The sequence below is a fragment of the Equus przewalskii genome, chromosome X, assembly GCF_037783145.1.
Source record: "Equus przewalskii isolate Varuska chromosome X, EquPr2, whole genome shotgun sequence".
Classification (NCBI taxonomy): domain Eukaryota; kingdom Metazoa; phylum Chordata; class Mammalia; order Perissodactyla; family Equidae; genus Equus; species Equus przewalskii.
In genome coordinates this window covers 29,510,792-29,533,700 of record NC_091863.1, presented here as the reverse complement: position 1 = coordinate 29,533,700, position 22,909 = coordinate 29,510,792, and the positions used below count along the sequence as shown (strand labels likewise).

The window sequence follows — 22,909 nt, the reverse complement described above, 5'->3', positions numbered from 1 at the left end:
AATAGGTTAGATAATTTTGTCCCTCAACCAGTACTTATACAATGTGGGTTACAACACCTCATGCCCCTGTGTATGCTCCTCAAGACACAATCTAGCTCAATACTGCCCTTCCTAAAATGGAACACCGAAGAGAAACCTAGCTCTCTAAGTGTGAACCAAGCAATGCAGAGCACAGAGGTAGGCAACCATTTATTTTTATCTGGATGTTCTACTGCTAACCAAGTAGTACAGCCCTATGGTTAGACCAAGCATTCTGGAACCAGCCTGCCTGCATTTATACCCCAACTCTAAGTAAGCTTGGCCAGGTTATTAACCAAAGCCACAAAGTCTTCATTTGTAAAATATGGGTGATAATAGCACACACTGCCTTTCCCTGGTGAGAGTATTCAAAGTATAATAAATGCCAGGTCCTTGGAGCATATTTTAAGTATTCAATAAATGTTGGCTATTATCATCATCATCATTGTCATTGTCACCATTGTCATCATCATCATGATCGTGATCATGATATCATTACTCAGCAAACATAAATGTTGGTGCCTTTAGCAACTGTCTCAGTCACTGGGTTCATTATCTATAAAATCCACAAGTATGTTTTTATACAAAGTCACATTTTCCACCTACTTTATTTTGGTAATTAAGATCATGTAAGTGTAGAAATTTAATTCATTTATATTTATCATTGTTTGGGTTTGGTTAATTTTTCTAGTCACTGTGAATAAATTATGTATTCACATCAGCAATTAGCTCTTTAACTTAAATATATATCATCTGCCTTCTATACCTTCAAGTCATTCAAAATAATATGTATTGACACAGACTCTCTTTTTGAACACTCCAGTCAGGCTCCTCCAAGCCCTCTTGTCAACTAGGCTGCAAACTCGCTCTATAAAAACTGCAGATTCTCAGCACAAATGATTTTGTCTACCCCCTTCCCTCATATACACATACTAGGAGACTTGAACAAGCACTAACATAGCTTCTAACAGCTCAAGTCCATATCCCTAAGATCATTCCAGTCCTCCTTAAAGTGCCTACCTGAGAAAGCTTAATGCTGCCAGGAGAATATACTGTTTGTTCCAGCCAAAACCTGGTGATAGGCAGATAGGCCCCTGAACTCCCTCTTAGAGCAGTTACTTTAGAAAGCTTGCAATTATAAATCTTTTCTCTCCCCTTTCGAGATGTAAATCTTCCACCAGCCAGAACTGTCTACTCAAGGACCTCAGAGCCCTCTCTTTGAAATGCAAACATTCAAGGAGATAAGGTTCCCAGCCAGGTGGGTACCTTGGTCTAACTTGCATTACTACCTCCAGTCAAAAAGATTCCAGAAGATTGTTTCTTCTGCAGGTAAGCATCAATTAACAAAAACAGATCACACTGACCAATCCCTTCCCACTTCTTGTAAATGTCCATTTCCCTGACTCTGCACAAGGCCCCAGCTCAGTCTCCCTCCTCACTTTCTCATCTCTCCTTTAATACTCCCAGTTACTTCTGCGCATACTGAAGTTGAGTTCAATTCCCGCTGGATCCTCCCTATTGCAATAGTTACTGAATAAAGTTTATCCTTATTGTTCTTAACTACTGTCCAGTTTTGTTTATCTTTGACAATACCAAGAGGATTACTTCATGATTTACAGTGCGCTTAAATCATACGAATACAAAAACTTTTTCCTTTACCCATCTGAATCCACACCAAGGAGATCTTTTGGATTTCCTTTTTTTTTTTTTTCTGAAAAAGATTCGCCCTGAGCTAACATCTGTGCCAATCTTCCTCTATTTTTTTTGTGGGTTGCTGCCATAGCATGGCCACTGACTAGTGGTGTAGGTCCACGCCTGGGACCTGAACCCAGGATGCCGAAGTGGAGTGTGCCTAACTTAACCACTAGGCCACAGGGCTGGCCCCTGGATTTCCTTTTTTAAACATATCAAATTTCAAAATTTCAATGATTTTTCCTGCCATTTATCCCAGAGTACACAGCAGGGCCTTTAAACCATAAACATGAGAAAGTTAATAGAAAATATGAGGAAACTACCTTGTAAGCTCTGAATCTTTCCAGAACCACTGAGTATATATATTAGAGTTGGTTTATTAATGGCCAGCAAGATATGAATTCAATAAATGAGTGCTAAGTGGTGAAGTGTCAGAAATTCACGCTCCTGACAAAAGATCCTGTCTCTCACAGTAAATAAAGTAGATACATCATATTGCCATTACCCTATAAATATTTCAAAAATTCAAATTGCACATGGTTGTATAATAAAAAATTAGTTAGACATGCCACTTTTCTTTGGTAGAAAAGTGATTACATTTATTCAAATAGATTCAGTTCTAAACAGATTTATTTCAAGGATGATTTTAGATTTTATCTGTTATACAGCAATTTTATGCTATAACAGAGCATTCTAGACTTTCATTTATTCCATTAAACAATTTCATGGTAGTAGACTAAGAAGTGAACATATGATTTGGAGGCTATGCAGGGTAAGGAAAAGAGTAATAAACTGGGAGGCAGAGACCTCTACAATTCTCTATGAGGTCATCAAAATAATTTGAAAAGTGCACATAAAAGCATTTTTGGGGAACAAAAAGGTGTAAAATACTATACAAGGAAAGAGTATTTTTAAAATTAATCTTATTTACTGCTCTGCTACAAAAAGTATTAGCATTATGGTATTTCAAGAGTGCATTGACAGTTGCACTTGAAAAGAAAGCTTTATGACTAGATGTATATAACCACACTAAGATGAGCCTCATTTGGTTCTCATTTGGTGTAGCTGGTTTTCTTAAACTGGCACATTCAACGCTTCTTGAGTTCTTTTCAGCATTTAGTGAGCTTTTGCTATGTGGGGGCCTGGAATTGGCCACCCCAAGATATGTCTCTTTGGCATGAGGATTTAGGGCTGGTTAATTTGCAGACAGGAAAGCAACTGAAAAGTAGAATTTACTTACCCTTTACTAGGAGGTATTTCCATTGTAAAGGAAATCTCCATCAGTAAAGATGCCTCCCTCTCTGTACCAGGAAGAACGGGGATGACTTTATCTCTAGAAACTCTTAATCAATGCCAAAGGCAAGGACTTAAATCTGCATTTTGTTTACTGTACTTGTGTGGTAATCTCCCATGATCGACTCCCCCTCCACCCCCAACATCCTCCTTTGTCGTTAGCTGAAGATGATATTTAAGGTGGGGGCTTCAGCCATTTTGGCGAGTTGCTCAGCTTGCCTGAGCCTCTCCCATGTACACATGTTATAAAGCTTTCTTTAATTTTCTCCTGCTATTCTGTCTCATGTGAATTTAATTCGTTCTCGGGCCAGACAAACCCAGAGAGGGTAGAGGAAATGTCTTCCTCCCCTACAGTTACAACAAAAAATGCATGATATTCATAGAATCCAAAAAAAACAGTAAACTTCAGGTGAAAAAAACTTTCAATTTTTAAATTTAGAGACTACTTAAAACATGTCAATTATAATTTTTAAAAAGCCAACGTTTATTCATAAATTATTATTATTATTATTTCCACTAACAAATTCAGAGAAGCGTACACATAAAGATACTCATCTGGAAAATGTGGGAGGGAAACAAGAAGAAGTAAACAACAAGATGACTTAGACTAAAACATCAGGCTATGAAACCACCTGGATAGACATCAGCCTATATCTATGAAGTGTCCAGGTTTAAAGTGTCATTTGTTTGTTCAGGCTCATGTTCAATTCAATTAAGCAATGCCAGAGCACCCCTGACACACAGGACATTGAGGGGTAAACAAAAAACCCATAAGATTTTAGCTTTCTAGGAATTCACAATCCTAGAGAAACAGGCAAACATAAAAATGAATCTTATACAAAATACAATTTGATAAATGCAATACTAAACACAAAATGTGTGCTGGGTTCCAGGGAGAAAGCTAAAAGTAGAGGGAGAAAGGTAGAAACTATATACATGCATAACTAATAGAAGGGGGATCCATGGACAAAATCCATCTCCCTCAAGCATTTTTCATTTAAATAAAATGTTTTGACAACAGCTAAGAATGAAGAAAATGAATTTAAAAGGAAAAAGAAACAGGGGCTGGCCTGGTGGCATAGTGGTTAAGTTCGCACGCTCCACCTCGGTGGCCCAGGGCTCACAGGTTTGGATCCTGGGTGTGGACCTACACACCACTCACCAAGCCATGCTGTGGCGGTGTCCCACATACAAAATAGAGGAAGATTGGCACAGATGTTAGCTCAGGACCAATCTTCCTCACCAGAAAAAAGAAAGAAAGAGGAAAAAGAAACAGAGAGAAAGAGCATTATGCTAGGCTTAACGTTTGAAAAGGCCACATATTGAAAATGTTTCTTGTAATAGTGTATTGAAAGTTGAACATAAATCTTCGCACATTCCCTGTTCTGTAGAAGTAAGCATTTTGGTATGAGCTGAAGAGAGCCATCAGCTTCTCAGATGCACAGTGTGGATGGGTCAGTCCAGAAGGCATCAGAGCCTAGGGGCTTTTATTTTGGGGCTCATCAGAACTTAAAAATCCAGGTGGTCCATCAAATATCATCATTAACTGTTAGAAATCTGTGCTTAGACTGCATTGATTCTAGCCTTCTGACAAATAAAAAAAGAAATCACCCCTACAATGCCAAGGATTTTGTTGTAATGTATGTCAATGAAGGTAAATCTTCAACAAGGATGAAAACAGTTACCATTAATTCCTTTGCCGAACAAAGATTTTGTGACTACCTTTGGCACAGCAAACACTTTCCTAGTCACTGGTGATATGAGAGTTAACTAAACAAATATCTTCTTACAAATGCCCTTGCTGAAGACAGACAACGAGTAAACACATAAATACACTACTCTCAGGTGAAAGAGAAAACTGAAGGAGATTTAGGATTTTCAGAGGGCCTGGTGGAGGTAAGTGATGCTTTTTAAAAAATAGAAGTTAGCAAAGCAGACTCTCAGTGAGAGCATTCCAGCAGACTTGAAGTAACTGAAGGAGGTAGCCTGTAATATCCAGGGAAAAGTAACAAAGACAGTGCGCAGGCCGTGGGGAGCACGCCCTGGGCGTTTGAAGAATAGAAGGAGACCTGTGCTGCGGGAGCAACATGAGTGCATGCGCTCCGGCGGAGATGCTGAGATCACAGAAGCAGGGAGGTGGGACTAACCAGCAGGGTCATGAAGACCATCCTAAGGAATTTGGTTTTTATTCTGACATGAGCTGGAAAGCCAGCAGAGTAATTTGTGCAGAGGAGCAACAGGAGCAGGTTTACATTTTAAGAGAATCACTTTGGTGGCTCTGTGGAGAATAGACTGTACCTCATTTCAACTATAAAACAGAGGTCAAGCTGTACTAATAGAGTCTATAGTAGTAGTAATAATAATAACAACAATGCCATACATATAGACAGTACTTGATTATATACCAGGTAATGTGCTAAGAATTTGACATAATTATCTCACTTCTTTTCCATAAATTACCAAAATTTCCTGATTAAAAATATAAAAATTAAAGTTGGACGATTTTCAAGTAACCAGCCCACAGTCACACAGGTCCACAGTGTTAGAGTCTGGATTCTCAGCCTGGTAATCTGACCCCAGGGACGATCCTCTCCAGATGCACAACAGAACATCCTGGGTCACTTTCAGAACGTGTCCTCAGCCACTCCTTATCAGAGATTTGGATATGACTGTTCTGGAGCAGGGCCTGAGCACTGGTATTATTTTAAGTTCTCCTGGACATTCCAATGTGCAGCCAGAATTGAGGACTACTGTGAATTAAGTGACTACACTATCATGCCTTTAATTACCCAGTAGAATGCCTTGTTGTAGATTTACTATTTAGCGAGGGAAAAAGGAAAAAAGCTACTGAGCTGTCTTTCTGGGGAAAACCAGCTTTCATCATTTTTCTACGTAAAAATATTGTTATGATTAAGTAGTAACAGCTCTGTATATTTTTAAGGAGAGATGAATTTAAGTGCATCATCTGGCCTCGATTCCCACCTCAATCTTGGTCAGTCCCAGGAGGGCGATGGCCACGCGGACACTACTGCTCTCCAGAGTGCCTGTAATCAACCTTCTCTCATACTCTATACTCGACATCTGTTGCTGCGCTGCAAAAACCAAAGCCTTTTCCTTGGCATCATTAATCAGCGGCAATCTAAGGTCCACATCCAGGATCTGACGGAGCTTGCATTTCAAATACAGAACTGGATCTTCATTATTACACTCTAGAGGAAGCAGAAACATTCATGACTGCAATGATCATTTATGCCCTCGAAATTGTTATCCAGGATGGACTTGGGGGGTTTGAAATAGAAAACTGCAGTTATGACCTTCATTAACCAGAATAAAAATATACAGGTAACACATTTTTAGTAACCCTAATTCAGTACAGTCCTGCATCGCTCAGTGACGGGGATATGTTCTGAGAAACGCACCGTTAGGTGATTTCCTCATTGTGCGGACATCATAGAGTGTATCACACAAACCTAGATGGTATAGCTACACACACACCTAGACTATATGGTACTTATCTTATGGGAGCCCCGTCGTATATGCAGTCTGTTGTTGACTGAAACACTGCTGTGTGGCGCATGACTATAATTCAAGAGTATGCCTTCAGGAATCAAAGATATTTTACTGGTATTCTCTAAAAAGAGTTCCAGCAATGGTTCTTTCATAGACACATCATCAACATGCTCAAAAATGCAGTGACCACTGTGCTCTTATGAGCGATTAGAAGGTAGGAGGAGTAGAAATAAACGTGAAGAAAGACATCTGTCAAGGACTGGTAAGAACTGCCATTTTCTCTCACAACCTTATACTTTAAACTAGAATATAAGGTAGAAGTCCAGGTTATATTATGACATATAGAATTTGAAAGTGTAGCGATTTTCAAATTAGTTGGGAAATGTAAAATTTTTCTAAGTAAATATTTTGAATGCCAAATTTCAATTTACTTGAAAACGGAAAAATAGATTTAAAAAGGAATCACCATTGACATTTCTTAATTTGTTAAAATGGTGCTCTATTACATGGATGCTGATATCATAAAGTGAAAAGGGAGCCTTCCAAAATCTAATTACATATTGGAAAAACTTGCCACGAGGATGCTTAGGTGACTATATGAGGATCAGTCCCATCCTGCAACATCATAAATGAAATAAAACATACATAAACTGTACCTTCTTCTGGAGAACTGCTGTAGTCGAGTGGATTTGAGGAAGAACTCATTGGAAGGAAGCTGGAAGGCAAGGGGATCATACCGTTTCCTTCCACAGCATATATTAATTCTCCAATCTAGAACACAACCATATAATAATATTAAATTTTCAAAGCTCAGAAGAAAATTAGGCTAAATCTTTCTGCTATGACGAAAATCTGTATATCATAAAAACATCCATGTATTGTGCATTACTAAGCAACATAGGACCTAAATGGGGAGAAAGGTACGGCTTAAATACAGCCCCACCATAGCGTAGGGGAAAGGATGCACACAACCAGAATATGCAGATGGATTAATAAGGTCCCAGGATGGCAGTGGCAGAAGTTGATCTTTATAGCTACAAATATCCTTGGTAGGCTGCTAGCTTAAAACAAATAGACAATCAAGCAAAAGAGGAAATTTTTTTCCTTCAATGCGTAATTTATTGTTGGAGGGGAGTGACATCATTTTTGCAGGGTGTCTGAGTCCCCAAGAGTCTGTACTTTAAAGTGGAAGTTTTCTAAATGAGCAAGTGAGGGTGTGAAGATCTTTTAGAATAAGTAATCAGTTAAAAAGTACAAAAGACTAAACAGAGAGAGTGAAAATAAAAGTGAGAACGATGCAAGGGCAGCAACATGAGAGAGGAAAAAATCAATAGAGGTGGGCAAGCCTGGTTTTAATTCTGGCACTGTCATTTACTAGCTAGTAAGCCTCAGGCAAGCTTACTAAATCCCCGAGTTCCATGTTCTTCCTCGTAACATGAGACGAACAAAACCTTTATTCTAGGAACCTAGAGATTAAACGAAAAGGACGGAGAGAGACAGTCTCAAAAGACATATCATTCAACCACAATAGATGAACATTATTTAGATCTTGATTCTGAACGGTAGCAGAATATGCCACCCCAAAATATGACTGTAGGGGTTCAGGACATGCCACCCCAAAATACGCTGGTTTGGTATATTGATTATTTTGAGCTGTAGGCACTTGAAAATCAGCAAACGCAAGGAGAGGCTTTCTCTGAACTCTCCTTAGCTGCCTAAAGAGAGATCCTTCAAAAGGAACTCAGTTGTCATAAATTCCCTCCCTGGGAGTTTTATCAACGAGGGAAGAATGACTCATCACAGGAAGAGACTAGAAGTTGACACCATACACAGACTGTCATATTTCCCATCTATTCTTCTAAGGGCCCATTCATCTTTCCTAAAAATCATTTCCTCTCCTCTATGTGGCCAACATCCCCTCTCCCCTTTCCCTACTAAAATAGTATTTAAGCCTGAATTCTAAGCCACCTCGAGGAGTTACTCATTTTCATGTATACCTCTGCCATGTATACACGAGGTATACAAGTTAATAAACTTCTGTTTGTTTTTCTCTTGTTAACCTTTTTTTACTACAGGCATCTCAGTCAGGAACCCAGAAGGGTGGAGGAAAAATTACTTTTCCTCCCTTACAATTCAAACAAAGACACTTAAAATGAAATGACAGAAAAAATATACTAGCAATCATGAGACAATCAGGGAAATATGAACAAAGCCTGGATGTCTGATGTTTTTAAGAAAAAAAATTGTACACCTGAAATTTATATAATGCTATACCAATGTTACTGCAATAAAAAGAAGAAAAAAATTCACAATATTCTAGAAGTAACGGTATCATGGTTATATAAAAAAAAAGAGAACCTTTTGGTTGTAGAGACACTTACTGAATTATTTGTGGATAAAATTATGTGATGATTGGGATTTGCTTCATTATAATCATGAAACATGTTTGGCCATGCACTGTTGAAGCTGAGCAAAGGGAACAGGGGGATTTATCCCAGCTTTATTTCTAGAATTGTGTATATTTTATATTTTCCATAGTAAAGGCTTTTATAAAAATGCTTATATCTTTTTTTTAAATTATTGATCACATATTGGTTTATAACATTGTGTAACTTCAGGTATACATTATTATATATCAGGTTCTGTACAAACTGCATCATGTTCACCACCTAATAGCCTAGTTTTTATCCATCACCATCCATATGAGCCGCTTTACCCCTCTCGCCCTCACCCCCACCCCTTCCCCTCTGGTGACCACTAATCTGTTCTCTTTATCCATGTGTGTGTTTATCTTCCACATCTGAGTGAAATCACACGGTGTTTGTGAGCTGGCCGGCTAGCTCAGTTGGTTAGACTGTGGTGCTGATAAAAATGCTTAAATCTTAAGAAGTGGAATGATAGTTAGGATGCTGTAAGGACTACATGAGGTAGCACATATGACCCGTTGCCTGGCATTTACCAGGTACTTAAGAGACCCATTTAAATGGACTGGGAACATTCTTTGAGACTAGGGCTCAAACTTTCCTGTGCATACAAACCACCTGGGGATCTTGTGAAACGCAGATGCTGACACAAAAGATCTAGGGTGGGGCCAAGACTTGAGAGGATCGATGAAAAGGAAGACGGGTAAATTTAGGTTTAAGACACACAATGAAGAATTTCGTACCAGAATTTGCTTGTGACAGGCATGCAACTAACTACTAGGAAAGCAAAAGGAAACAAACCTAACTTCAAAGCTGGGATTGTAACTAGTTTGAACTGACCCACAATCTTAATATTAACTGTATGCTTTTACAGACTATTCCAAAGATATCTTTGAGCAGGCAATATATACATAAAATATATAAAAGTAAACTGATCACATAATAAAAATATATATGCCAAGATATTGTAAATATCTCAGAGGAGTGAAATGGTAAAAATTAAAAATTAATCTGGAAACAATTTAAGCATAAGTAATTTCTGATTGTGAGGTCAATTTATTTATAGCTTTATTATCCCTCTCCAATTGAGATTTGTTTATAATAAAATTAATTTCGTCATTTACTTTCATATGGTAATATTCCATAAAATTTTACTGATTATGATCCACAATTATCTTTAATTTGTGCTGAAAAAAGGAATATGGAAAAGTTTGAATGTTTTTAATTTTTTAGTATTTAAATCCATGCACTCCTGGTAATAAAGGGTACATTAGATACAATTTTCAAATGGCAATGTTTCCTAAGCAGCCACGTACTTTGCACACATAAATCTAAGCTAGCAATCTGAAATGTGTTTTCTGTGTGTGTGTGTATTTTACTACAAATACAACTGAGTAATCAATATAAATGATGTGAAATTTTCAATGACAATTGAAGTAGATTACAAATGCATCAGTTCCCCAGAGACTGGAGAAAATGATATATTAAATTTTTACTATTTTCTTGTTTTTATTTTTATCTAAAAATCAGTTGTTTTAACCAAAATATAGTATTCATAAGAAATCAGACTCAGCGAGTAGAGTTATCATAATTACCTGTTTTTTAAATGTGTGCCTGAATGAAACCTGATCTTATAGCTTGTCTACTCCATGCAAATGAAAAACAACTCATGGAAGTTGACAGAAAAGGAGCAAACTGCTATTTGCCAGAATATTTTTCTTAAATATAACTTGTAAACAGCTTCCTAGCCATTGATTAGCCAACTGAAATATCAGTAACTAAGTCTCCATTCAATTCCATTTAATTCCACATCTTAGACAATATATTAAGATTTCTCAAAAGCTTATTTTGTCTAACTTGCTCACTTTCAATGTTCTTTTTTATTAAAAAGAAGCTTAATTGAAAATAATGCTATGTCAGGAAATTATTCAGGAAAGTCATCTGTAGTATTGTCAATTTCCCTCCACTTTTCTTTAAACAAAATCAGACCAGGAAAGGAATACAAATGCAACAAAGAACTCTTTTAAAGTAGAAAAGTCCCTTACATTCTCAGTCTAGAGGCTGTGACAAGGGAAATGAAATTATCCAACACATAATAGACACTTGTCAATGAGGGATATTCTAATAGTCACATATTAAATTTCCTTTCTGCTCTTAATTTCATATTTTCCAGTCAGCAAGTTTACTTGGATTTATATTTCCCAGAAAGAGGCCAAAGCCCATTGTCAATTGTAAGAAACTCTGACAAAAGATATTTTGTTCTTCCTGTCTATCTAGTTAAATGCAAGTCGTCAACTAATACAGTTGCATGCAACTTTACAAGAAGACCTGCTGTTAATGACCCAGAAAGGAGGAAGACAAACACAGAATTGGCAGGCAAGTTTTAATCCCAGCTCTGTCACTAATTAGTTGGGTAACCTTGGACATGCCATGGACGTCCTCCAGATACAAATAACCTCAATCATTAAAAAAAAAAAAAAAAAAAAAGCATTTCTGAAAATTCCCATGTTTTTTCATAGGTCTTAAATTCCACTTATCCTCTTATCTTGGGCCTAGATCTTGATAGGTTTTGTAATTTATTTGTTTGAATTGGCTGAACAATATTATATTATTTTGAGGGCTAAACAGGCACATGAGACTAAAGCTAAAATTCTAAAATGTTAAATTCTATATACTAGAGAGAGATCATTAATCATTGTAGCTGACTATTTGACTTTGCCATAATTATAATGTGAAACTGACTACTAAGAATAATCGCTGTTCTTTTAAAATACTATTTTTCATATAATGATTGAGCTACAAGACTCAGCAAGGGTGAGATGGAGCCGTACAAAAAGATTTATATGCCTGCACTAAAACTTTCTTAACACAATTTTAACGCAATCCTAATTGCATGCCTGAGAGATTATTCCACAGACATTTGGAGAAGGCAATATATATTTAAATGGCATATAAATTGATTGTTTAATAAAAAGACACCATAGATTGTAGGAAAACTTCTCATCAAATAACAGAAAGCTGGGCCTAGACTCTAGAAGTTAGTGTGGCAATGAGATTAACAGTCTCTCTTCACCTTTATCACCATATTTTTCAGAAGAGTTCTCTTCAAATTTTTGCCACCAATTTGCCCTACAAGTAAATGAAAATTTGCTTCCCTTCAAGTGTGACTATTACTCAAAGTGTCATTAACATTGATCTTTGTATCAATATTCATGTTTATAGTTTTCTCTTGTCCTCGTCTTCCTTCCCCCAAATCTATCATCACCATCTCATTTTTCACCATTGCTTCTCACATCCTTCTCTCTGTCTTTACTCCTAGTAAGCAAAAAGCAGAGGGCTGTATAGAATGGAGGTGCATGGAGCAGTGTAAGAGATTGCAAGAGTTTCCTAGCCATTCTCTCGGTCTGCAGTTTCTGTCTCCAACTCTTAATCTACTCTCTGTTTCGGCTCCAGAGGTGCTTTCTAAAACAAAGATGAAATCAGATAATGCCTATGCTAAATATCTTCCATTGAGTTCCTGCTTTCAATAAGAATAAAAATAAAATTAAGTTATTCAACTTAAAATTCACTGCCCTCCTCATTATCAGTCTGACTGATCTATCCAACTCATTTTCTGTCATATCCAACAAATCATTCTCAGAATTGGCAATTCAAGTGTCCATGAAATTTCATGCTTAGCTATTTTGCCTCATGTTCTTAGAATCTTCTCCTGAACACACTTCTCCCCAGCCCAAACTCTGTTTTACTGGCAAATTTCTACTCACCTTTCTTACCCAAACTCCTCTATTAATCCATTATTCCTGCCTGTGCTATCGTATAGAAACACACCCTTCCCTCTATTCTAGAAATGGTCACAATCTGTCTGACTGTGTTATAGAAATTAGTGGACATGTTCCAGGACACCATGTACACAAGGAAAGATTACGTCTTGCAAGGGGCATCTTGTTGAGGGCAAGGTTGTCCCAGCTCAATGTTGCATTCACTGAAGGAAAGAATGCATTTTTCCGATTCTTATGAATGTGCCATGTGTTCAGCAAGCTTTTTTCATCCACCTGGAGGGGGTAGCTACTTCAAATTAACACAAAGTTTCCATGTGAGCTGGGCTAACCTTCTTCAGATTTCTCTTCTCCACTGGAATGTGATTCCCTTGGGTTCAGGGTTCATGCACTTTCTGTGCATACATTCTCTCCACACCCAGAAAACTGGCTTTATACTATTGGGGAATTAAACTGTATTTGGAGGAGTGAACAAAATAATATAATGAGATTATTGAGAATACAGCTTGATGGTGTCAAATTTTAAAACTTGCAATAGTCATTCTCCATATTCTACAGTTTCCTTCAAGAATGAGAGGGTTCTAAATTTGCAACTAGTATTTAAGTTCTGGAAATCTAATGTACAGGATAGTGATTATAGTCAACAATACTATAGTATAAACTTCAAAGTTGCTAAGAGACTAGATCTTAATTGTTTGAACCACAAAAAATAAATGACAATTGTGTGACATGATAAAGGTGTTAGCTAATGCTACTGTAGTAATCACATTGCAATATATAAATGTATCAAACCAACACTGTACACCTCAAACTTATACAATGTTATGTCAATTATATCAATTAAAAACAAGAATTAGAGGGTCCATAAAATTAACATGGATTTGGGAAAACAGGAATTACAGCTCCTTCATATTCTACATGTCATTTGAAGTGGTGTCCCCTGAAGCTAAAATATTGGTACCCCAGAGGCATGTGGAATCTTTACAGACTAACTCGTAGTATCACTGGTAAGGAACCCAGAGGTGACCACCAAGAATAAATAACTACCATTAGGTACAAAATTCTCTTTTTCAGATTTTCATCTCATATTTTTCTTGAAAAAGTCTGCACTGCTTATTGTAGGATGATGGTTTCCCAGTAATGGGGGAAAGGAAGGTGGGTGAAGTAAGAGAAAGCCTTGCAGCGTGGAGGGGGCTCAAACCATGTGTAACTTCATGAACATTTACCACACTGGGACTTCCAAGTTTACCTGACTTGCCCCCATATTGCCAGCAGGCATTCTGAGGTTAATAAATGTTTCAAAGTGTTTATGGGCCAAATGAAATTTCATCTCCTCTACGCTTCTCTAGGAACAACTCAGGGGTATGGCCTGTGGGGAGGAATGTAGCTATCAAAAAAAAAAAAATGCAGTGGTAACAAATCCAATGAAAAATCAAAGGGCGAATGAAACGTGGCTTACCATTAAAAATCATGGAAAATAAAAGAAACCACCCTCAAATAATACTCAGTCCCTTCAGCTATAAAAATAACTTTCATAAAACTGAAGTTAGTTTGCCTAAATGTAAAATTACATAAAGAGTTTAGCATAATATAATGTTTTCACCTTCACACTCAATAAAATTAAGCAAAAATCAGTATTATTAAAGTCTGCACATAAATTATGATTGAAAAAAGTTGCACGTTGATTGTAGAATATTTAAAAATATACATAATAGAGACTGCTAGCTTAATCTCTGCATCAGCAGAGACAGAAAGACACAAAAGACTGACAGAGAAGGAAATGAGAGATAGTCAGACGAGTGGTTGCACTTATATATGCAAATATAAGGGCCAGAGTGACATACAAGATACTTAACAACTGGTATGGCATAGCCTTAGACTAAATTGTCGTAGACAATAAAACAAGGAGGCAGCTTTGCAGGGTCTTCTACCTGGGAAGAGGGCACTTTTGCCCTGTCCACATTTTATTTGACTTGGCAAGGCTGAAACTCTCATTGGTGTGTGGGGCCCTGGTGTGGGACTGGACCAATCTGCATAAGTTGCTCAGGGATGCTGACTCCCATCCCTGCTGCCTCATGTCAGCAATACCTGGACTTTTGTTTCCATTTGTTCTGACCAAATTTTGTAGACAGAAATGGACAATGAAAGACTAGGAGATAAATTTACCAGAGGGGAGAAAGAGTCTGGTTTGGCTCAATAAAAAGGATCGTGGGTTGGTGGAACCAGGCTGGTTAGGTCACAGCAAGTGGCTGCAACTGGAACCCACTCTTAACCCAGGCCCCATATCAAGGATCCCTGCTTGATGCCCCTGCCTCTCTCAAATGGATGATCCCAGCAATGCCAGGTGGTTCCCTACCTGGGAACCCAGGACTACACAGGACAGATGTTCACACAGGCAAGACAGTGAAGACAAAGCCCCAGCATTGTGTCATACACTGCTTTGTATTCCTGAGGTACAATTCCTCAGGTCATGATTCTACTCCAGGTTCTTCCATTGAATCTGTCCCCGTCCACATGCCAGCAGAAACTTCTTTGAATTTCTGGCATTTGAGAGCATGAATTTTTAGGGCTTTTGTAGGTTTTCCCCTAAGCTAAGAATTTCTATGAACACTGATGGAAGTTTTGTGAAACTGTTTCTACTCTCAAACAGCTGTTACATAAATCATTTCATTTTTTATTTGAAAGTTCAAATGGAACATCCAAAATGAAACCAACGGCCTTTCCTTGATAGCAGTGTTAGTAGAAATGTGTCTGTGTTACACATGGAAAGCTATCAAACTGAGGCCTAATTACTTTATAGTTTTCAACAGGTGGTTCTTAATGGCAAAGCAGTTATCATACATTTAATAAGAACAGGAGCTAACTACGTGGACTTGGATGTTTGATTATCTATTTAAGCATGTAATTGCATTTTTCAATGTAATTAGCAATAAAATTGAATGTGTAAACTAATAGATGTGTTTGCCCAGATAAGTAATTGTAATTCAATGCAATACTTTAGATTAAGGACATTATTTCCCAATTGATAGGAATATAATTTAATAATTATTGTTTTTCTTAATATTTTTTCTGACAAGAACAAAATATATGTAATCAAAAGACATGTTTTAATAAAGTGAGATGCCAAGTTAAACGTAATTACATTTTGATTAATTTAGATAACATCTATGGAAGTAAATATTAATATTCCAACAATCTAATTCAAAGAATAAAATCAACCTCTTTACTATGCTATTGAGAATTAACTCCAGCATTTTTTCTAGGGCTATATAATAAATTGATATAAAAAAGTAATCGTGAAGCATTTGATTAAACTACTGATCACACTATAGTTACTATTTTTCACAGTTTTATACACAGGATTTCAGTTAAATCTTGAGCTTCTTTAAAGGAAATTTCAAAAAAAATATTTAGCATTACTATAGAACAGCATTTTTCCTCCTAAATGGTAATTTTAAGTGTAAAATTAAACTTTTCTGTACATATTTAATAGGCCATATTATTTTTCATGTGTAAATGATCCTATAGACACCTGGTCAGGATAACACCTCTTTGCAAATACCATTATTTCATTGCACATGCATTCAATGTAGGGCATAACTGATACATTTGGGACTATCTCCTGTGGGTTATAAATTCCCTCCTCAGGTCAACACATGGCAGTGTGTTTCTAGAAGGGGATAATGGCATAAAACTTTTCCTCCAAAGTCTCTTTTCTCTGTCTCTGTCTCTGTCTCTCTCCGTCTCTCTCCTCTGCTGGCTTTAAAGAAGCAAGCCGCATGGATCCCAGAGCCACTAGGCAATTAATTCTGCCAACAACTTGAGAGAGCTTAGATGCAGCTCAATGGAGCCTCGGAGGAGAATCCAGCACTGGCTGATCCCTTGATTGAAGACTTGATAGAGCTTAAGCAGAGGACCCTTCCAGCTCATGTCTGGAGCTCTGACCCACGGAAAATGTGACATAATAAATGTGTATTGCTTTAAGTCTCTCAGTGTTTGATAATTTGTTACGCAACTATAGAAAACTAATACAGATAGGGCCACAGCAAGGTTAGGCATGCCTTCACTCTGCTTATGCAGCCATTACAAAATGTACTCACAACCAGTGTAACTCTTCGCTTATTCTTGAGGATAAACTCTTTGTTTAGTGACTAGAAGGTTAAAATTGTTATCTTCATGACTAGAGTCTTCAGCTGCCTTCAAGTTGCCTGTACTGGTTATTCCACTAAAGTGCCAGCCCATGATGAAAGCATACACCACAATTCTGTTCTCACCTCTTTGTTGCTTAGGATGATGACACAGTAGCGTGTGTGGATGTCAAAGGGAAGAAAGAAGAGCTCCAGGTTTGAAGTCCCTTTCACTCCCAGGTGAAGAGTACGTGAGGAGCAGAAGAACTCTCTGATGAAATTGGACTTAATTGCTGGCAAAATAAGAAGCAGAGCTTGTTTACATATCATTTCACAAGTGCTGCTCAAAGAAAGCAGATGTTTAAGTTAGTGATTAAAATTTGGGGAAGAATACAAAAACTGTTCAAAGTATTAGCACGCAAAGTTAGATGACACACACATTTGTTAATGAAAGTACAGGTGATCTCAGCCCAAGCTTGATATAATAAAAAATGCATAATTATAACCCTCTATTAAAGATTCCTTAATAAATAACTTCTTTACAAAGGGAACTACACTAGAGTTTAAAATTAGCTTGAATACACATATAGAAATAGCAGAGAGGTCATCCAAGAATCTTCAACATTTTTTGTGGACTATGTAATTGTTCACATTACGGGGTGTAATAGACAACTTGAACTGGAAATAAAAGACTGCTATATATACGTATCTTTTTGTTGGTTTTAAAATATGCCCACAAATTCTTCAGCAAGCCTCAAATGTGATGACCTGGTGGGCCAGTCTTAGTGAATTGATCCAAAGAATCAGAAATGTAATACAACTTCTTCCTAACTATCTCTCTTTCTTGGTTCACTTACTTTTAGAACCAAGTTATCATCCTGCAAAGAAGTGTAGGCCACTTGGAGAGGCCACATGTAAGTGTTCAGCCAACAGTCCCACCTGAGGTCTAAGCCGAGAGACATTAACCCTCAGACATGTGAATGAGGAAGCCTTTGGGATGACTCAAGCCCCAGCCTCCCTCTCACTGTAACTGCATGAGAGACCCTGAGCAAGACTCGCCTAGCTGAGCCCAGTCATGACAGAAGTGTGAGAGAGAATATCATAGTACGTTTTTATTGTTTAATGCCACTACATTTGGGGTGGTTTGCTCTGTAGCTAGAGATAACCAGAATATTTCTATAGCCATTGTGCTATCCACCATTCTATCCGTATTTTCTAAATCTGTAGTTATTCCATAAAACAAAGTAAACCTTATAATTTTAAACATGGTGATACCAGTCACCCAAATAGGTTTAAACAGTTCAGAATAAGCCAAAAGAAACATACAGGTCATTTATCTAAATATGTTCATTGTACAGGTGAGGAAACTCAGACTCAGCAGTGAGAGGACAGATGCAGGCAGCCTCCTCCAAGGGTCATGAACAGAAAAGGCTGAAGACCGACGCTGGGGCTCCCACTCAGCCCGCGGTGCCCAGGGCTGGCCTTTCTGTCTACAGTTGTCACCACCCTCTGTGGAATATTTCATTTCATATTATGCCCTACACATAAAAATAGGACATGAAAACAAATAAAAGCTTTTATTTGAGGCACTCACAGGTTTTTAAGGCACTTGGGCCAAAAGAAGAGCCCTCAGCACTATCACGTCTACCGCTACTCACAGCATCACTGTCATAAGTAAATAGGAAAACAATGTCAACAACACAAACACAACTCAAAAACAATTCTCTATCTTAATTAAATCTTATAGATCCTTAAAAGTTATGGCCAGCTGCAATATGATATGCAAAGACCACAGATTCATTTCAGATATCATTTTTATGTCTATATTGTTTTAGAAATGTTAAAGATAAGAAGAATGCAAAAAGGAAACTTACAATCATCTATATTTCCACTACTCTTTTTTAAAATTTGGCAAAAACAATTCCTTTTTACTTTCAAATACTGTAGAGAAGTAAACTTTAGATAATAATAAAAATAACCCAAATCCTGAAACTCAAAAGTAGGTGGTCTCAATTTAGGACTACATAGGTACTCTCTCCAAAAGTGAGTCTAGAACTTGATTTCTTGAAAAATTCTCTCTCTCAGCTTATTGTTTCCACATTTTCTTCTTTCTTACAAAGGAAGGAGATTTGAGCAGCTGTTTAATCTCTGGTTCCATTTCTCAAAATGAATTAGCAGATCACAGCCTGAGGCAACTACCTCCCTTGAAAGGTTCTGGGTCTTCCAGAATTCATCAATTTTCCCCAGATTGCTCTTAGTATTCATGATTACTTTACCCAACAAGCTGTCAATTAGCATCTGACCTCTCAGATACTATTTGCCTGATATTTTCTGAGAACACAAAAACTCCATATTTTCTCACCTTGTCACTTGCTTTTTGCCTGAATTTGATGCTGTAAAAATATATTGACTATTTCCAAGTAAAGTTCTAACCACATGCATTCCTTTTCTCTAAACACTGTATTTTCCTTACACCACATTCTTAATAAGGTTATTTACCACATCTTGTAATTATTCTGTGCTTTACTTCTACGCACAGGCATTCTGATTAAGTTTAAGTAACACCTTTTTTTAAAAGTAAAGAATGTTTGGGCCAGACCCAGTGGCTTAGTGGTTAAGTTTGGTGAGCTCCACTTCGGCGACCTGGATTCAGTTACCAGGCACACACCTACACCACTCGTCCATCAGTGGTCACGCTGTCACAGTGGCTCACACACAAATTAAAGGGACATTGGCAACAGATATTAGCTCAGGGTGAATTTTCCTCCGGGGGAAAAAAAAAAGTAAATGTTTAACATTTCATGCAATTTGAGCATTTGATAGGTATTTTAATTTAAGGCTATTGTAGACATAATTGATGGATATTTTAGCTTTCATAAGGGAGACCATACAAAGAGTAAAAAGAACAACAGAAAATGCTTATTTCTCAATGCATGGCTCCAGTGCCATCTCTTTGATAATAGAGCTCTAGGCAGAACGCCTGATTAAAATCCTCAGATAATCTCCAAATCTCATTTTGTTCAATACTTGCAATCTGTAGCCCTTCAGTCATTTTTTTCAGTGAATAGAAAAGCAGAGCAATTTAGGCTTCATCTCCTCTTTCTTTTCTTTATCTATTTTGTTGGAGAACAGCTAGTGAAAGTGTCTTTTGAATAAATCAAAGAGTTGCTTCATCCTAAAAGGAGACTCTCAAACCTAGAAAAATTGAGCTACCTGTACTACTTACGGTAAAGACAGAAAAAATTTGCGGATCGAGGAATTCTATTGACTTCCTCATAAAGCTAACAATTATCGTGATTAATTCACAGACATCAGAAAATAATTTAATAAAATAATTTGGCTCAGGAAAATTCTGTTACCTGATCAATGTTCTTGAGTCTAGAAATTCAGTGATAAATCCAACTTGTTTAAAAAACTAGCATCTTGCACGTCCCAAAGAAAGAACAGGAAACAGCTTAACTCATTTACCTTTTTGTTATTCCCTGCACCTCAGTCTATGTTTTCATTTTCCTAGATGCGCACTGATTATTGTTGAAGTTATGGCAGAGACAGCATGTTTAAACCCTTGGTCTTAAGGAAGAAATAGCATCAAACGAGGCTAAAATTATACAAAATACTGTAGATCAAGCAATGGAATATTTTCTGCTAATTTAGTAGTGGGTCAAAATCAGGGAATGGGACCTACTTATGAGGTATGAAAGGATGACATTCCTTTTTCCTCTGTACTTGTGGTATGCAGCTCTTTTCAAGCTAAAACGATCAAAATGACATTAAAGTGGGTCTATTCAGGGCATGAATAAATCCGCCTCAAGAACGACTTCCTACTCAAGCCTTTCCCAATAGGGAAGGAAGATCTTTATTACAAGCCTTCACAAAGCTACTCCTGGGTCAGCATTCAGGGCTTTGTCCAAACCAAATGGCAAGTTATCTGGTTCAAGTCTAGTTTCTACGCATCATGAGAAGGAATACAAGAGGATCAACTTTTAGATTGATTCTATCCTCCATGTGTCCAGAATTCTTCAAAAAAGGGCCCAGTCACCATCTGGAGGACAGTAAAAATGGGATGTTTGCTGCTTTTTGTACCACTTTGGCCCCTGAGCAGTTGAGAAGTCTCCAAAGCAAGAGGTGCTAACTTGGGGTCCAAGGATTGAGTGGATCTGTGAATTTAATTGGGGAAAATTCGATCTTGACTTCCACTAACTCCATAGCAATTTAAACCAAACCACAGTAGTATTAGCTGTACTATGACTTGGCCACCAAATAATCACAGATAAGTTTATATTACATTTCAGTTCTTGCATATATCTTGAGCTATTATTTATGTTCATTACTACTTTTAAAATATGGTAGCTATTATCTTCACTAGATCTTATTATGCGTTGTGTTAATGAAGAAGTAAATATTTTAATATATCATAATTTTTAAATATTTTGATAATCGACTGGAATATTAGTTTCCTCTATGTTATGGACTGAATTGTGTCATCTTTAAATTCATATGTTGAAGCCCTAACTCCCAAAATGACTATATTTGGAGATAGGGTCTATAGAAGGTAAATAAGGTTAAATGAGGTCTTAAAGGTGAGGTCCTGATACGATAGAATTAGTGCCCTCATAAGAAGAGACACCAGTGAGCTCACTCTCTTTCTCCATGTTCCCACCAAGAAGAGGTCAGGTGAGCACACAGAGAGATGGCTGCCGCCTGCAAGCCAAGAGAAGAGTCCTCAGGATGAAACCCACTGTGCCTGCACCTTGGATTTCCCAGTCAAGGTGGGAAGTCCTTGGACTTCCCAGCCTCCAGAAGTTCCCAGCCCTCAGAACCCTGAGAAATAAATTTCTGTTGTTTAAGCCACCCAGTCTATGGTATTTTGTTATGGCAGCTGAAGCAGATTAAGACACTCTGTAATTGTTGCATCTTATTTTTTGCATTTATAAAACACTATTCTGTGAAGTGGAATAGGCTTCATCAGACTACCAAAGAGCCTGATGACATTAAAAACAGGTAGAAAACCCTAATCCAGAGGAAGAAGATCACGGCAGATTGCTACTCTTAGTATATACATCTGGCTTTCAATCCACTCTGCTTTCCTTAGAGACTTGCCTAATTCTAATTGCTACTAATTATTCAGTGTAGTAGAATGAACTATTTAAAAATTATGGCTCTCCAGAATCCAGCTTTTTTGGGTTTTTAGCAAGAATCAGGACTCAGAAAAATATCTCTAGTAGGGTCTTCTTTCCTTTGGGTGGCATTCTGGGCCAAGCCATTCCGGGACACAGGACGAATGATGAAGCCCCTAAACTCATGGAATATGTGATCTGTCATGCAAAGCAGGTCTGCAAGAAATAATTACAAAGCAGAATGCTAAATACTTTAACACCTTTTCAACCTTAATTCACACTCTCCTATACTCCGCATGTATAAGCATAGGTCTTGTACCTCCCCCACCTGCCCCCTCATTGCTTCCGCAATTCCCTCTTTATGCTCCTTCTATACTTGTAGGAAAGTTCTCCCTCTGATCTAGATTCTGACCACAAAGATCTTACTCATATTTCAGATCCCAATTTGTATATTATAAAGGAGAACAGAGTATAGTGTATGCATAGAAAAAAAGTGCTTAATACCTCATTATTTCCCTTAAATGTCTTTTCTTCCACAAAGATCGCTAGCATATCTAGATAGCGTTATTCCTTGCCAATGAGTTCAAAGAGACTATTTTTTTGTATAACATACACTACTGAATGCATTCTGCCCTGTACACTTGCCTACATTTGTGTAGATTGTTTTTCCTTCTCTATTTGATGGCTAGCTCCCTGAGGACCAGATCTCTGACTTCTTTATCCCCATCTTTCTCCAGTACTAAGAACAGTGTTTCACGTGCCACTTAGTAAGAATTTATTCAGTGATAAATAATTCACTATCACTGGAAAAAAAACAGCAAGTCATACCACTGTAGGAAATTATTTATAAAGTGCTCATTTCTGAGCACTGCTAATTCATCATTCAATTTTAAAGTGTGGCTAAAGTCAGTCTCCCATCCTGATCTTTTCTCACAATCTTTTGGATTTAATTA

General features: G+C 37.4%; 1 protein-coding gene across 1 annotated transcript in view; it reads right to left on the bottom strand.

Moving 5' to 3' along the window:
* Positions 1 to 22,909, bottom strand: part of CFAP47 (cilia and flagella associated protein 47) — a 422,907-nt gene that overhangs the window by 163,895 nt on the left and 236,103 nt on the right. Inside the window, exons 41-44 of the mRNA XM_070603391.1 lie at positions 18,434 to 18,504; positions 16,987 to 17,132; positions 7,170 to 7,284; positions 5,986 to 6,212 (exon numbers count right to left, since the gene is read on the bottom strand). Coding sequence (XP_070459492.1) covers positions 5,986 to 6,212; positions 7,170 to 7,284; positions 16,987 to 17,132; positions 18,434 to 18,504 — 559 coding nt within the window. The remainder of the gene's footprint in view (positions 1 to 5,985; positions 6,213 to 7,169; positions 7,285 to 16,986; positions 17,133 to 18,433; positions 18,505 to 22,909) is intronic.